The sequence below is a fragment of the Vidua macroura genome, chromosome 13 (genome assembly GCF_024509145.1).
Source record: "Vidua macroura isolate BioBank_ID:100142 chromosome 13, ASM2450914v1, whole genome shotgun sequence".
Lineage (NCBI taxonomy): Eukaryota > Metazoa > Chordata > Aves > Passeriformes > Viduidae > Vidua > Vidua macroura.
In genome coordinates, this window is record NC_071583.1 from 14,749,731 (window position 1) to 14,767,145 (window position 17,415).

General features: G+C 42.7%; 1 protein-coding gene across 1 annotated transcript; it reads left to right on the forward strand.

Annotated features, from left to right (window-relative positions):
* Positions 1–35: 35 nt before the first annotated feature.
* Positions 36–17,262, forward strand: WDR82 (WD repeat domain 82). The gene is made up of 10 exons (XM_053989133.1): positions 36–291; positions 5,142–5,239; positions 8,115–8,181; positions 8,373–8,472; positions 10,492–10,608; positions 11,360–11,515; positions 11,640–11,709; positions 13,532–13,674; positions 13,854–14,695; positions 15,389–17,262. Exons 1-9 carry the CDS (start codon positions 131–133, stop codon positions 13,881–13,883), a joined length of 942 nt encoding a protein of 313 aa, XP_053845108.1. The 5' UTR covers positions 36–130; the 3' UTR covers positions 13,884–14,695; positions 15,389–17,262.
* Positions 17,263–17,415: the final 153 nt, after the last annotated feature.

Here is a 17,415-nt window from a genome sequence, read left to right on the forward strand (position 1 = left end):
GCCCCGCACTGCCCCTGACCGCCCCTGGCCGCCCCGCCCCGCCCGGCCCGGCCGTTCCCGCCACCGCCCGGAGCCCCGCCCGGCTGCCTTCAGCGCCGCCGCCCTCGCTCGGTGCGGCCCGGCGGGCGGGATGAAGCTGACGGACAACGTGCTGCGGAGCTTCCGCGTGGCTAAGGTCTTCCGCGAGAACTCGGACAAGATCAACTGCTTCGACTTCAGCCCCAACGGCGAGACCGTCATTTCCAGCAGCGACGATGACTCCATCGTTCTCTATGACTGCCAGGAGGGCAAGTGAGTGGCGGGGCTGGGCGCTGCGGCCTTCGGGGTCTGAGGCAGTGTCTGGGGCACGGGGGGGTGAGGGGCCGTGGCGACTGCCCGCGGTGGTCTTTGGGGAAAAGCTGTGACGGCAGATCTGGCCGGTGAGCTTTAGCTTGAGCTTCTCTCCTGTTGTTTTTTAGCGTAGGGCTTCTGAGTAGAATCCTAGCGGCAAGGATGGCAGCAGCGTGGGTTTGCTGCTCTGCGGGTGTACTTGTTATCTTGGTAGGCTGGAGACAGTGGAGATCATTTCCTAAGTGTAAGCGAAAGTTCACTTCTGTGAGAGCTAAACAGTTGCTAAGCCTAAAGGGTTCAGTCTGATCTCATTTCCAAGTTTCGGGATTGCTGCAAGTATGGAACTGACTTCTCGGGCTTCTCTGGGCTCAAATCTCGCTAATTAAGAGAAGTGGTTGGTGTGAGCAATGTGCAGATGTGCCTTTTTAATGCCTCATTTGAGTGTAACTTCTTTGCTAAATGCTTTAAGCCAAAAGGTGCAGATGGTGTGGCGTGTATCACTACAACTGTAAAAACCTGATGGTGTTTTCCATAAAACCCAGTTCCTTAGTGGTGTCTTGGATCGCTGCAGGCAAACGTGGTCCTCTGTGTTTTAAATAATTTTCTCTGGTTGTGTCCTTATCTGTAAAACACAGTTAAAATAGGTGTGATTTGCCTGTGTCTTCAAACATTGTCTGTTTAGCTGTATTTGATGAGGGTGTTGATTGATTTCTATTACCTAAGGGTAATGAATTGAGGGTGTGTTTCTGTTTCTCCGTTGACTGTCCGGTTTTATCTTTCTTCTACCGTTGATCACACGGTGCTCATCTTGATTTTCGGATAAACTCTCAGAAATTTGCAGAGCACTTGAGGTCTGGTGCTCCTGTTCAGAAGATGGAAATCTACACCAAGGGCGTTTGTAGTCTGTGAGTGTTGAAACAATTTGAGCCAAATGGTGTCATTATGCCATTAAAATCTTTCTCTGTACTTTTTCACACTCTATACAAGTGTGCATTTGTTTGCTTTAAATTCTTTCAGATTTTAAGTTTTACACGTGCTTATTGGTGTAGAGACGTTGGTTGTTCTTGGGTTTTTTATAAAGTTAGGAGTGGGAAGCATCACATCCACACAGAACGTGAAAGGAAAACAAGCGTGTGTATTATAGGACAGGGAGGAGAAAGGGTAATGAGGGAATGAAAAAGAAATGGCTTGGGAGTGTCAAGACAGAGATATGTCAGTGATGTATATATTTTCTAGTAAACTGGGTATTCCTAACCCTCTGGCTTTTCCAAGCAGGCCAAGACATCATACTTGCTGGGAGGAAAGATTGCCTGCTACATATTCTCTTAATTTTGTGGCCCACCTATCATATATTATTTTAGACTTCTGTGTAGTTTGATTGCTTTACACGTTAAAGTTGTTGGTGTTCCCCATCTGCTAGAATGAACTCTGATGTGCAAATATTTAATTTTTATTTATGTAAGAGCAGGTAACTCTATACATATGGAGTGTGCCGTGGATCATATCCCAGATCTTAATTATATACAGTAGTAGCAGGGCTGAGTGATGTTAATGCAGATGGTATTGATTGCTCTTCCCCTTTCAAACTTGTAAAGAATAGTTTGATGGGTTGGGAGGCATTTGGCCCTTTCACTCCTGTCTCCATCTAATCCTGATGTGCTTTATAGTCAGAGGATTTGCTTTAATTAAGTTGAATGTCGATCAGTGGTCCTCTACTGCAGTGCTGCAGGGCAGTGAGAGTAGTTTCAAGGTAACTTCTGTGTCAGGATGCAGTTCTCTGGTGGCTATAAAATTTCAAAATTATTTGAAAGCTTCTCATGCACTATCAACTGGCTTAAAAGTGTAGCTGTCATTTTTAGGGGTAGCTAAGGATGCAGTTGTTCTCTAACCTGGAAGGTTTTACTTTGAACTACTTTGTCACTCAAAATTCATGTGAAGATGATATTTTAGGTCTGTGAGTGATCATTGCTGTGGCAGTTTCAGGCTTGTAGTTGGTTTATTTTTTCCTATAAACTGCAATTTCAAGAGCCTGGAACTCTTACCTGCTTAGATATAATGACCAGGAGGAAATTAAATGTCTTGCTTACTGGGGTTCAATGTAGGATGCCCTACTTCATCAAATGGCCTGAAAATTAATGCCTTTCCCTGTGTAAAAGTGGGAACATCTGGTGTGTGTCCTATCTTAATGAGCAGCTCTGCTGGTAGAATTAAAATTAAAATGTTTGGTTGTACTTTAGGAGTATCCTCACCTAGTTTGCTTTGCTACATCAAAATGAGTTGCACAGCTCTGTGAAATTGTGCCCAGTCTCATTTCAGTGAACTTCAGCTTCTGACAGTGTCAGGACAGTTGAAATAGTGCTGTGTAGCCAAGGGCTGACAGGACAAGATTATCTCCTTATCATGTATTGTTCTGGGCTTATGCAACTGACATAAGCATCCAATAATTTTGGTCCTGAGATTCCATTTCTATTTCAAAGTGTGCAAACAACTAAATTGTTACTAAATTTTTAGCCTGTCCTGCATCACCAAATCCCTCCACAGTAGGCTGGCTCAGAAGCATGACTAAGAGTCATCACTGGAGTCTGTTTGGACTTGAGGAAGGATTGTGAGAACTTGCAGGACAGTTGTGTGTTGGGATGTACAGCAATCCCTGAGGCTGGGAACAGCCTGGCTGCACATTGGTGACCCTGCTGTGATAGAATGGTGTCTAGTAAAGGTTTAGCTTGTGATTTAGTGTATATCAGTCGTGTGTTATTGAAACAAATAAAGTGACAGATCTGGACTCCTGCTTTACTGTGCTGTTTGCTGGGCACACCCATGTTCCTGGTTGTGGTGATGTTTTACCCACAGCAGCAGTGATTCAAACCAAGGCATGAATGATACTGCAAACCTTTCCTGTGTTTTGTTTCATCTTCGTAGCAGATTTGCCTGAGATCTTGTGTTTTTCTTTGTCAATATTGCTTTTTTTGTAGGTGGGCTCCATAGATTGACCTTGACCTTAGAATTGTTTTAGTGATTGTGATTTGTTGTTAAAAAGTACTTAGTCTTCTTGTTTGTGTTTAAAATAGTTGACTGGCAACAGGTCTTGTGTGCAGTGACACACTTCTGTTTGTATCAGTTTACATAAATACTTCACCTTTTGTAGAACACAGAACTCTTTTTCCTTCTTTTTGGTAAATGTGCTTTTGTCTGTCTGTTGATCTTCATTGTCTCTATGTTAATTTATTCTAAATAGATCTTCTGAGGTTTAAACTTGTAATAGAAAAGGAAAAGTCAAACTAGGCGTGGGAGAATCTAATATATATAATATATTTTGAGATTGGGGGTTTTTTTCTTGATTTGTTGTTAGGTTTTATTCCCACTAGATTGGTCAACAGCATGGGTGAGGTAACTTCAGAAAGCAGTGTGGGTAAATATATCATGCATAATGTTAGAGTGTGTCAAAATTTAAATTAGGTGTGCTTTTTCAATGTGTAGCATGTTTGGATCTGAAGAACGATTTAAAAACTGCTGGAGTTACTGGGGAAGAATCAGATTTGAGATTTGGTCTGTGGTACAGGTGGTGTGTGGCTTTTCACTGCACTTGGCTGTATTGGCTTTCTCTTCATGGGAACTTGTCCCCAGCAAGTTTGTTTGAAGTCAAAGCCCTATGGCTTCTGCTGTTTGAGAATTGATACTCAAGAATGAATGTCTGTTTTTGTTCTGATATGAAAAGTCTCCAACTTGTGCTCTTGTGTCAGGTTGAGCTAATGAAGAAAGGAAAAAGTCCAGCATAATAGGAACACCTTGTCTGAGGTGTAGTCTGACAAACTTTTCTCTTGGCAGCAGTATTGGTTTTGACTGCTCCTGCTGTTTGTCTCCGTTCCCATGCTGTTTGTCTTTGGTTGTGTGGGTAAAATATTTTGTGGGCCTGTGTAATAACCAGAGTTATGAGTCTCTGGAATAAAAATAGCTCCTGGAAGAGATGGCATTTCTGATGTTGATCTGTACCCTCGCTGGTCCACTGCCCAGCTCTGAAACCTTTGTGCTCGCTCAGGTGGGGATGAAAGGGGAAGGAAAGTGGTGGAGACCTTGTACTGCCCGAACAGGCATCACTGCTGTGAGATAGCCTTATTAGCCAGCTGCTTCCAAGATTACTCTGCAGTTTAAATTTCTAGTACTGCAGTGCATTACCTGCTTACCAGACTCCCAGAAACCCAGTTCTGTAGGTTGTGTTTGCTCTCACTAGGATTTTTTATTCTGTTGCGAAATACTAAATTTGAGTTTCTTTGCCTAAGATTGGATACAAGTATAATTCTGCAGTGGTTTGGAAAAGTCCCTATGTTACTATGTCTGCTATAGATGACTGGTATATAGATGTGTTTGGGTTAATACCCCGTGAACAAGACACCCTGTTCTAGGTTTTAAAGTAACAGAGAACAAAGACAAATTATACTCAATCTAAAATAAGCAGCAGATGAATGGGAGATTTGAATGGGCAAGGGCACAGTAAGGCAGTGCTGCTTGCTGTGCTCATTATGGTAGCTCCTCCTTTTCTTTTTGCAGTAGACGTCATAGGAGAAGGAGTTTTTGGAGGAGACGCATGCATTTAGCAGGTGTTACAGAGACCTCCTCAAGCCTAGGGATAGTTTTGGAGAAACTACAAGATCCTTGTTTGAAAATAAAATGCAAAAGCTTTTCTTTCTTTGTATAAAAACATCTGACTTCTTGAAGCAATCATGCAATGTCTCAGTGGGAACAGGTCTTGTTGATGTGAGTTTTGAGATTTTTGTTGCCAAGATTGCAATTTTATCTCTGCTTCCTCCTGACAGACCAAAGAGGACCCTGTACAGTAAGAAGTATGGAGTGGACCTCATCAGATACACACATGCTGCCAACACTGTCGTGTACAGCTCCAACAAAATAGATGGTAAGTGATCCACTGGAATGGAGCATATTAATCTCCTTACACTGCATGTCTTGATAATTAGTGCTAAAGATTTGGGAAAAAGTTGTAAAAACTCTTCAGTGATGAGAACTCTGTCAGAGGCAGAGGAGGGAATTAATGTCCAACACTAATGCACGCCTTGGTGCCAGGCCCTTACATGTTTGTTCACTGCTGCAATAACTGAGGGTTAAACATTGTTAGGGAGATAAAACTTGGGTTCCTCATTGTGCTCTTCAGTTGGTGTCGGTGTCAGTGCTGTCATTGGCCTCTGCACCTTCATTTCTTACGTGAGTGAGGTGGAAGGAGCAGCTGGGCCGAATGCCACAGCTATGTGGTGCACAGCTCAGCTTCAGAGGAAGGGAGGGCAGCAGCTTCAGGTAACTCAGCAGATCACCAGCCAAGCCTGGAGGAGGTCACAGAGCTCAGTCTTGGTTTTGTTTGTTGCAGTCACTGTCTGAGAATTTTGCAATGACCACGTCTCTTAGCACAGCACTTCACAAATGGATTGTAATACTGTACTTGCAGACTCATAATTTCTGTAGTAGAGGTTTTGGTTTGGTTTTTCCTTTGCAGAGATGAAACTTAACAGTAGAGATGCTAGTGCCTTGTGATGTGTTCTGGGCTACTAAAGGAATTGCAAAGGCTGTAAATTTAGAGAAGATGGAAGTAAAGAGTTAGGAAGTTGGGTTAAACTAGAGCAAGCGGGGCCTGAAACTAGAGGAACAAGGAAGTCTCCACCAGAATTGGATTTAATGGTGTAAAAGGTTTAAAAATGTCACAGGAAGCATGTGCCTTTTTAGTCTGTTTCAGAACCTACTTATTTTTTTAATTATATTATTACTATATGTCACTTTTTAAATTTGGCTGTTATTTAATTTACAATAAGTAATAATTAACTTAATTAAAGTTATTAATAATAATTTAACTTCATTTAATGCTTAAATGAAGCATTTTAATGCCATTTTGAATACTGAGTTTTTGTTTATAAGCACTGGTAAGCCTTAAGACTTAAGTCTTCTGGCTGCAGGGTAGCATTATGGTGAACACTTAATTAGAAGAAGAGAAAAAGAGACAATGTGAGAATGTTTGATGCTGTTACAAATTGTAACCTTAATAAAACCAATAGTATGTTCTGTAGGAGTCCAGGTTCTCTGTAGTCCCTAATGCTTGTGGTCATGGGCAAGGTGCATTGTATTAACCTGTTTTGCAGGTATTGGGAGGGAAAATTACCTCAGGAACATTCTGTAGGAATGCTGGTACTCGTTTGCAAGCTTTCTTCTGTTGAATGTTTTGTTACTACCAATCTCCTTGTGAAGATTTCCTCAAGGCCTCTGGACTTAATTCCTGTTGCCTGATTCCAGGCTGAGGTAGTAGTTTGTACAGTTTGAGGGTCTATGATACCACCCGGTACAGGAGATAACTGTACAGGCCACTGCCTTGCCTGGGACAGAGCACTGCCAGCAGTGAGGATCACAAAGGAGCACAATTGCCCAGTGCTTCCTCTTTAGCAAAGGAGGATGGAATTCTGCATGGATACTTCGGAGATCAGGTAATGACACTTCATGCAGGAAACTAGAGATGAATCCTAATATGCAAGTTAGAAGCATGTTGGTGCTATCCAGTGTGGGATGTGACACTGCTGTTAGGGATTTATATTTTGGATAATCAACTCAGGTTACTTAGAGCTTTTCAGAACTGTCTGTCACCAGTACCACATTTCCAGCTTGTTCAGTCAGCTTCAGTTTGCTTCTCAAATACTGGAGGGTGGTTTAGACCTCTCATCTCAGCTTGATGAGCAACCTCAGGCAACAATGAGAACTTGATCTTTTTTTCACAGATAGAAACTTTTGCTGAATGAGCCTTTCAAAACATTCTGAACACAGTAGTCCCTCTGACTGTCAAAATACCCAGTTCATGTTGCATCCTCTTGGCACATGTTCTTCTGAGTCAAAAGTAAAATGTTCTTGACTCTAAGCAGGACTGGTTGTTCCAGCAGTAGAGTCTGCACATAAAGATTAAAAAGTGGCTTCTGTCTTTTAGTAATTGTTTCTTCTTAGAAGGATTTATTTTAATTTTGGGGAGGAAGTTTCAACAGCATCTTCCAGAGTAGTGGGCTGCTCTTGGTATGTTCACCTATACTCAGGATAAAACTGGCACTTAAGAAATGTTGTGCTGCTGCTCTCATCTATTCAATTTATGTTTAAGGTTGCTTGAAGTGCACTAAGCTTTAGACTACTCTGTCCTCTTCTAAGAGCTTAGTGCAGAGAAAGTGTGAAGTTGTTGATTGTCAGATTAAACAAAAAGAAGAGAGGTTTGCCTAGTTTTTAATGATCTTGTCTGGCTTCGAAGTTATGGTTTTATCTTTAGCTGAGTGCCAGAATTTGTACATTTCCTGTGGGTACTACTTAGTTGGAGATTTGTTTGCTGAATGTGTATGTAGGAAAGAGAGCAATATTCATGCTGCAAAGCAATACAAAGTGGTAGCATTAACTCTGTAAATTTGATACTCTCCATTTTGTGAGAGCAATGGAATAAAACCTGCTGATACTTAAATTTTAGCACCTTTGAAATTACCTTGTTTAAATCACATGACAGATGTTTTTAAAATGCAACATGACTTCAGACTGTGGGAAGTATCTTTTCCTGTTGCCTAATTTTCAGTTCTGCTTAAGAATTGAGTTGGTTTATGTCTGTTTCTAACTTGATTCTCTTTCAAAGTCTTACTTGAAATTAAATGACCAGACTTAAGCACCGTGGTGAGATTACTGTTGCTCTTGGGAGCAAGTTACTATGTGATCTCTTTCAGATAACCTTGGACTGGTGGTATAATAAAGCTTATGGTTTGTTTATGTTTCAGACACAATCCGATACCTCTCCCTGCATGACAACAAATATATTCGGTATTTCCCGGGGCACACAAAAAGGTGAGATGTGGCTTGGGGACAGGACAGGAGAAATCGCAATAAGAATGATAATGGGCTTGAGTTCCATTACACTTGGTTCATGCTGCTTTTTGCTTAGTTAAGTTATGGGTTTTTACACAACTGTTGGGGTGGGTGTTGCTGCATTCACTTCTTTGGTTTTTCTCTGATGCATGTGGATTTCTGTATTGCAGAGTGGTTGCTCTTTCAATGTCTCCAGTGGATGATACTTTTATTTCTGGATCTCTGGATAAAACTATTCGTCTTTGGGATCTCCGCTCTCCAAATTGCCAGGTAGGTTATAAAATTCATGTGCACAGTGTGTTCAGTTTTCAGTTGGAAGAATAAAAAATGGATGTGTGTTTGTAACAAACTAAAAATACTGCCAGAAGTGTGTGGTGGTTATTTAGTGTTGACATGTTCCTGAAGGAGCCTGGATCAGGAATCTCTGTGCAGTATGTGTGTGTCACATTGTGTAACAGCACTTGCTCTCACCTGTGTCTCTGCTGGAGAGGCAGTGGGGAGTGCAAGAAGTAACGCCCACAGCTGATGAAACAAGAGAAGGGCTGGGTGTCATCAGCTTGTTCATCAGGCTGCTGCCTTATGCAGAGGGTGTTCTCTCAGAGCTGGCATCCCTCCTGTGTTGAGAATTCATCTTACACGGGTGTTTGAGCGTGTGTCTAAAATTGGTGCCTTGATGCAATTAAATTTGATGAAGGAACTGGTGATCTAAAGTAACACAGCAGCCATATGGTCTGCCACCTCCTTGCATCACCTCTGTTGTTGATCAGAACTGTTTGTGAGCAGGTTTGACTCGATAGCAAGGCAGCAAAACTGTTTTTGTTTACTTATTTTGCTGGAATACTTTACTTTTCTTAGTGGAAGCACGCTTGTAAGAGCTGAGAAAAATACAAGAACTGGCAGCAGTGGCAGGAATAAAAGACTGGAAGTAGAATCTCTACCTTTAGTGGTGCTGAGCTGTTTTGTCCTGGTATCTGGGTACACAGTGTTATGCTCTCATATTTCCCCATCTCTCTAGGACTGTCTTGCTTATGAGAGAGGGCTCTTTGCTTGTTCCAGATGATGGAACTGTAAATGAAAGATAAAGGAAAAAGTTACATTTCTTACAAGATGTTTTTATTATTCTTCAAATCAAGCCTTTTCTTAATTTTTTCTTAATTCTGCTTTTTTTTGGGAGTATGCCTTTAACTCCAGCATGTAGGTTTCCCTTTGGATGAATCTCCATCTCCAAGTTGCTGCAGATGAGACAGGGTTGTAAGTGCAGTAGCAACTCTGTGACTTACCATTCTTACAAGTTCAGGCATTAGCGTAAAACTCAGACTTGGAACTGGAAGCTGCATCCAGCCAAGTTTGGGAAACAGCTTGAGGAAGTGTTACTTGTAGTTTTCAGTTGGTCCGTGAGATGGCAGCCATACTGCCTGGAAATATTCCCGGGAAACCAGAGCTGGCCCACTCACTGGGGCCCTGAGGATTGGCTGAGCTCTCTGTCTCACCTTCAAAGACCACAAGGAAAACTGACCTACGAGGGAAAGAAGAGAAGTAGTAAAATCTTTAGATTTACCTAAAGAGGAATGCAGAAAGAAATAAAAATGCAGAAACTTGTTACTTGTGTTACACATTTAATCAAAGATGTTTTCTTGTTTACGTGCATACAGTTCATGAAAAGGTTTGACTAACATGCACAGATTGCTAGTCAGGATACAGAAGATCACATATTTTGTTGCCTTTTAACAAACTTTCTCAAGTGTTTTCTACTGAATGACTTAAGGAAAAGGTAACATTAAAAATAAGCACTGGTAGTAACCTATCAATTCTAATATGTAAGGTCTATTGGCTTCCAACAGGTGTGAGGTTTCATTAAACAGGCGTGTAAAGCTCAGCAGTGATATTCCCTTGCTTTCAAAGTACTTTTTTTCCCCTCTTGTGCAGCCATAAGTGGTAGAGCATTGCTGTTGATCCCAGCACCAGTGTTTTGTGGTGCTGCCTGGTATGGTTATTAACACAGCCATATGAGCCTCCCTTCTCTGGGGACTTCTGGAGTGCATGACACCTAGACTGAGTTTTTGATTTGTTTTGATGTAAACTTTGTCACTGAAGCAAATTGGAAGCCCTATATGATGACCTAAAGTTGAGAAAGCTGAGTTCTGAACCTTTGTAAAACCTCAGTATTTACAATTGAAATTAATTTGTTCCACCCTTAGTGTGCTGTCCTGCTCACAGTGGACTCAAAGTGGGGTGGTAGAAATGTGAGCATCAGTCTTGCAAAATAATTCTAGCTATTTCTATTTCTAGGGTTTAATGCATCTCCAAGGGAAGCCAGTGTGTTCTTTTGACCCAGAAGGGTTGATTTTTGCTGCTGGAGTCAATTCTGAAATGGTGAAGCTTTATGATCTCCGTTCTTTTGACAAGGTGAGGTAACCTGACTTCCCTTCTTACAGCTTTTATCTTGCAAGAGGTAATTTAAACTCAGTGCTCAGAGGCTGGATTTGTATTCTCAAGCTTAATGTCTGGGTGTGTCCTTGGCATCCAGAGAGTTCTCAGTAAGCACACATCTCAGGGACAGAAGTACAAATCCTGAGGTACACTCTTAACCAATGTTTAAGTGCTAACTCTTGAACCTGCTCCAAACTGCAGTTTAGGCTCTTTGTTGTGCGGTTTTGGCCTTTCTTTCCTTGCTGCTTATTCTGGAAGAACACTGGCAAAGATGGAGCCAGGACTGTCAGAAAAGATGGAAATTTCAAAGGAAACTGTACTGGTGTGGGCAGCTGAACTGAATAAGCACTGAGCATAGTTAGGTCCATGGTTTTCAAAACTCAGATGATGATTACACTGGCTCAAACTCTTTCTCTAACTGCATTTAGCAGCCTTGTTCAAAAACTTATTCCTACCTTAATTTCTGCTGTTGATTGTGATAGAGTATGAAACTGTTGGATTGAAACAGCCTGTTGCGCTCTTTTTGTTTTGGAAACTAGATTCATATATTGAAACTTGTACATTCAGAGATATGTTTGCCTTGACACTCATTGTCTTCTGGTATCTTAGGGCCAAGGATTTTCTTTTAAAAAAATCTGAACTGTTTTCCTGTGCAAAGGTTAAAAGCAGATTCTTGTTACCAGCAATATAAACAGTCTTCTTCATATTTCCCATTTTCTCTCTGCAGGGGCCATTTGCTACGTTTAAGATGCAATATGACCGAACGTGTGAGTGGACAGGCCTGAAGTTCAGCAATGATGGGAAACTCATCCTCATCTCCACGAACGGCGGCTTCATTCGGCTGATCGATGCTTTCAAAGGAGCTGTCTTGCACACGTTTGGGGTGAGCCTGCTGCCTGTGGTACTTGCTGGAAAACCTGGTGTTAGTTTGGGGAGCAGGTGCCCTTGGGTTGTGAGATTGCTGTGGACACACTCCCTACTACATATTCTCCTGTTTTGTGCCATAGGGTTATAACAATAGTAAGGCTGTCACGCTGGAGGCATCATTCACACCAGACTCTCAGTTCATCATGATAGGTAAGATAATTCTTGGCAAGAGTTGCAGTACTCTGAAATTAGCCGTGTTATGTAGGGCTAAAGCTGTGTCTGTTGGGAAACAGAATGTATTTAAATAATACAATGCAGCTGTAAGCTTTCTTTGCACTGACAGTGTTCTGTTTTGTTAGATTGCTCAGTGTTCTGTAGACTGAAATGTAAAAAAGCCTGCAAGAAGTCTTTTCTTCTTTTCCGATATATAAATGCTGTTCCAAAATAGATAAGAAACCAGGAAACTGTTGTAGTGTGGGAAAACTGGTCACACAGTTTGTTAGTGGTCCTCTCCCTGTGACTAGGACGCCCTCATGTGCTGCCTCACAGCATTTTGTGGCTGTGTTGTGGCCATCCCCTGTTTCCTGATGACCAAAGCACATGTTTGTGCTTGAGTGACTGGTCTCGTTGCTTGGTGCATTTGTACACCCCCAGGGCTGTTCTCACTGGTGACATTGTGGGGCAGCTGCAGTTTGTTCATGTGGCTCTTGTAAACCCCCATGTCTGTGGAACAAGCTCTTAACCCTTGATAGGAGCTGTAGGCATCAGTCTGATGGCTCCCAGTGTATGATTCCCCTGGCCCTCTGCAAGATGAACTCCTGAGGGAAGCAGGTGGCAAAAATCAGCTTGAAACTCCTGTACAGGCTGGTGTTGCACCTTGGGCACCCCACAATGAGCACTTCAGTCAACCTTCAATTGAGCACTTCAGGCCCAACAGGACCTTTGGACTCAAGTCAGATGAGTCTGTGTGGTGCTGCCCCTTCCTAGAACTCTATATTTTCTTCTTATTTCTGTGGCTGATATATCAAATATGTTTACCCTTGTGGTAATTTGATATCCAGATCCTCATTTTTCCTGTATGAGTGATGGTCTTGGCAAAACTTCATTTCTTTTGTTCTGGCTGAGAACTTCCTGATTACAGAGAAGAGGGGTGGGGTTTTTGTTTAGTTTGTCTCTGGAGAGCACTTTATTGCACATATTTACCTTCCTGTTGTGCTCTTCCGAAGTAAAACAGTAGTAGAAGTTCCAAACCACTTACTCCTGTTCAGTTTTTACATATGGTTAAGTTGCAACTTGTTTTTCTTAATTTTTTTCCTGAAAAGCTACAGACATAAATAAAGGAGAAGAAAATGCTTTATGCTTTCTGGTTTTATTAGGAATCCTATTTAAAATGAGTCTAAAGCAGTCTAATTAAAAATTAATGAGTCTAATTAAAAAATCCTTAGTTCTCAGCCTCAGAGTTTGAAAAATGTAATTTTAAAGTGAAAAACTTGTTCCATTGTAGTAATGTGGAGAGTCAATATCTCCAGGGGAGCTTCTGATACTTGGCTTAGTGCATTGAAATCTGGTTACCTTCCATGGTAAAAGCTTTGGCTTGATTCTATGCCCGCTGAGTGAGACATTTACCTGTGTCTGAACTGAGAACTTGTGTGAACAATGACTCTTTCCCTAGCACTTGGTCTCTGTACATTGTTGCAGGTTGGCCAGGGTCTCTCCTCCAGAGCTGGAGGTGTCAGATCTCCTTTCCTACTGGGTGATAGTAGTTAACATCTTTGCCTCAATAGCGTTGCCCTGTTGTGTAGTTGAGTCTCTGCAGTGCAAAGATACAAACCTGCCATATGGATATAGGTGTTTCAACTCTGTGATGTTTTGTACGTGCCCTTGTGACACTTGGAGAACTCTAAAGGTTTTGTTATGAAGTTGAGACCTACCTGAAAAACAGACCTTTCTGTTGAGACAGAAAAAAGGGTTCTTTCTTCTGCTGACCTCTCCTGTGCATCTTTCATATCTTGCTTTCCACTCTCACCTTCAGGTTCGGAGGATGGGAAGATCCATGTTTGGAATGGAGAAAGTGGGATGAAGGTGGCTGTCCTAGACGGAAAACACACAGGTCCTATAACCTGTCTGCAGTTCAATCCAAAATTCATGACTTTTGCTAGTGCATGTTCCAATATGGTAAGGAAATGGGCTTTAAGTTCCTCTGAGCTCCATGAGGTGCTGACCCTTCCAGAGATGAATCTGAGAAGGCTCAGTGCCTCCCATGTGTGCTTGCAGAAGGGTGGCAGCTCCTACAGGGTGCTGTAGGAGAGATTTGTGTTCTGCCATGAAAAGATGTTTCCTTTCCTCCTCTGTAGGCCTTCTGGTTGCCAACTATCGACGACTAATTCCTGCACTGTGGCTGCTGTCGGATGGCTCCATACTGCTAACAGCAGCTCGTCATTGCAAGCATAGTTTTGGAATTGCCTACATCTCCTAGACTGTTCCTGTTCCTGCGTATTTTCCATGTCTTACCTTTATCTACAGCATTCCGTTGTGAGGACTGCTCCTTTTGGCCTCCTGGCACGCTCAAGAAGCAGTATGCTACAGGTTCTTACCTTTCAGTCCATGCCCAGCAGGCTTTAGCCCAAGATGGAACTGACACAGTGTTGTTTCTTAGAGCCGTGAATTCTGTTTTATCTACAAAATGTTTGTGGCATTTTTTAAAGCTGTAATTATGTTTTCCTGCTGTAAATGCACAAGGCTATTGATGTTCCAATGTGGAGCGTGCAGTTCCTTTCCATAAGTGCATGTTTTTAACGTCTGGGATCTCTGGTTTCACTGCAGTCCACAGATGCAAATACTTCTGTGCCAAATGTGAACACTGACAATTTTCAATGGCAGATGCTGGATTCTCTTGCAGTGGAACATGCACCAGAAGTGTGGGTAGCTGTGAATGTACCTCATACATCTTGTCATCATTATTTTTTTGGCAATTTAGTGTGTAACTGCACAGGTTTCATCCAGTGTCAGAGGTTGCCAAAGCCTCCCTGCTGTTTGCTGTGTCAACATCCTGGAGGCACAGACAGCACTGCTGAGGTCCGGCCAGTGTCCCGAGCAATAAAGGAGTCTGTCAGCAGAAGATGGAGAAACCACATGAGACTGAAAGCACAGTCTGCCTGTGTATCTCCCTTATGTACCATTTTGGCTGATCTTACTTGTAAATATCATGGGGTGGGTGGGCAGTGGGAATGGGCCATATTTTTTTACTTTTAGATATAAAAGAATATGATGTGGGCCAGTAATGTGAGGTGTCTAGGCTGTTTACTTTCACTGATGCAGTTTTCCGCCCCCTGGTTTGTAAATAAGCTCCACGAAATTCATCCCACAGGAGGCTTAGACTGGTATCCCTTCACTGGTAAAACTGACATAGGTAGTCTATCACACAGTTTGGCACTGGTCTGCAAGTTTTTGGTGATAGCTCCAAAAGAGCAATGCATCCTTTGTCAGATGGTTTCTTCAGAAAGGAATTTAAAAAATCTTAGGTATGACTGTGCTGACTCTGCTTTGCTGTGGTCCTCCTCCAAGGAATGTCCCTGCAAAGAGATGGGGAGGGACATGCTCTCCTGCCTCAGGGGCTTGTAGCATTGAAAAGCTGGCAGGCTGGTCTTCAGGCCCAGTTCTGGTTTCTTTTTCCTGAAATGCTGCTTCAATGGAATGCATCCACCAGCAAGCTGAGACAGGCCTGGTGAAAATGTAATGTTCACTGTATTCTTGCCTTTCCAAACACACTTGGGGTTGCACTTGGGAAGTCTGTTCTTTCCCTTGCCCAGACACATGTGCTTCCCTGCTCATAAATATGAAAAGCTGGCAAGGTGACAAGACAGTAACAGGCTTGTTCTCTGCTCTCCAGGGCCACTCCATACTGGCAAACCATGCTGGAGCGTTTTCCTAAGGTCAGTTTCCTGATGTTCCCCTGTTACAGCAAAGTTCACATCATGATTCCCTGGAAGAGTAAATGCCTTGTAGGACAGCTGTTTCTCTTTTGCTTTTTCTTGCATTTTTTTTGTCTCCTCCCAGTCCTTGTCCAAGGAAAGGTGCTGTGCTAAGACCTGCGTATGGGCACTGAGCATTTCTGCGCTGCTGGTTCGATTCAGGTTGCAGCAATTGCCTGTGGCAGTGCAGGAGCACTGCCCACACAGGGCAGGCTCACACCATGGTGCTCGATCTATGCTGTGGTTGTGGCTCTGCTGCTGCTGCCACACCAGGCATTTCTAACCACAGGTCTGCAATGTGAGTTTACCATCCTCCAGCAGGGTGATGGATGCTTTCCCTCTGCCACACAGACCTGCTGCAGGAGATGCAGATGAGAGGTTCATGCCACCCCTCTTCTGTGCTGTCCCACCGTTGCCTATAAATAAAACTGCCCCATGCAAAGGGAGGTGGTTTTCTCGGGCCTCAGTCACTTTAACACAGCAGTGTTGCATTTTAGGCTGTTTGGTGCTATTTTACCTTCGTTGGTACTTGCAGTACTTTGTAAAATAGAGATATTTGGGGTTTGTAGTGTGTTTTAACAGTCAAACTTCAGCGTCCAGTAGTAAATTATCTTTAAGGTTTTTCAAGTCTTTTGCCTGAGGAAGTGAACAGATAGCCTCTGGCCATATTCCTTATTACTTTTGACAGGGAAACATTTGGAAGTCTTTTATTCTATAAAAGCTCTCTGTTAATGTGGTTTTGAGCGCTTGTCTAGAGGTTGTTGTTCAGCTCTCTTCTGCTTGCAGTGTTGTAAAACGTGGTGTGTTGTGGCATGGAATGTTGAAGGAAAAGGGAACCAGAGGAGTGGTTTAGGAGGATAAACACAAGCACATCAGTGGCTTTCTGGAGTGAATAGGGATGTTCAGGCTCATGCACAGCAGCACTAGTTCTCCGTTCAGGGTGGCAGCTGAGTGCCTTCGCAGGGTCCACTGCCACCCACGGAGGCAGAGACATCTCTGTTGATGTAGCATGGAGTGCTTTCCATCTGGCTTTAAAAGAGGGGAATGTGCCAAGTGTTGTCAGAGAACATGAGAATTGTGTGTTTCAGACAGTTGGACAGGAAAGGTGAATAAAGCTTTTAGCTTCTATGTGCTTCTCTAGGAATCCCAGGGCTGCAATTCCTGTGCTTTTTAGGGCTGCCAGCTAATGAGAAACAGATCTGATGAAAAACAGCCTTCCCAGGTCTGACAGTGGCCAAGCAGCAAACAGCATTCCCCCTCCAAATCCGACATGTAAATCCTCCCCATGTTCTTTGGGATGAAGTAAAGACCTTTCTTCAAAATACGGGGAAATGAGACTCAAGAGTCCATCTTTAAGTAAGCAGTGTGGGGGCTGAGCACATCTGCCTGGGCTGTAGGAGATTTCAGGTGTAATTCTCCAAGTCAGTCTTGAAAGATTTTTATTACTTTATTGAAGCTCCCAGGTCCTGGATTCGTGTCCCAAGTCCCTTTGTGCTTTGGAGGGTGCAGGAGTGAAAAATTTGGAAACAGCAGGGTATCTTTTTCCAATGCCTCTTAGCTATTTTAGCACTTTAAGAGACTTCACCTTGGTTTTGGGTCAGGGGCAGGAACCTGGTGAGCCTTTCAGAAACTGGTCTCTGGTTGTGAGCTGCTATAGGGAGTTGGACTCCTCAGTGGTATCTGCCAGTGAGTGTAAATACATAAAGTCAAATTATGCTTTGTCACAAAATACTACCTATGTGGAGAATTCAATGTTGTGGCTGTGACCAATAAATATTTTGTAGAGAGACCACTTGAGTGCTGTGAATTCTGCATTTGTCCAGTGTGATACAACTTTCTTAGAGGGGGAATGTTAAACTCATCCATTTTTTAAAATCTCCCTTTGTTTTGGAGAGTCAGAAATTCTGTAGTGGAAATTGTGATTCTTTAAAGTTACCCCTCCATA

Coding starts and splice junctions, on each gene's coding strand:
- WDR82 (XM_053989133.1), top strand. CDS start 131: ATGAAGCTGACGGACAACGTGCTGCGGAGCTTCCGCGTGGCTAAGGTC. Junction 8,473..10,491: donor TCCGCTCTCCAAATTGCCAG/GTAGGTTATAAA, acceptor TTCTATTTCTAG/GGTTTAATGCATCTCCAAGG. Junction 11,516..11,639: donor CTGTCTTGCACACGTTTGGG/GTGAGCCTGCTG, acceptor TTTGTGCCATAG/GGTTATAACAATAGTAAGGC.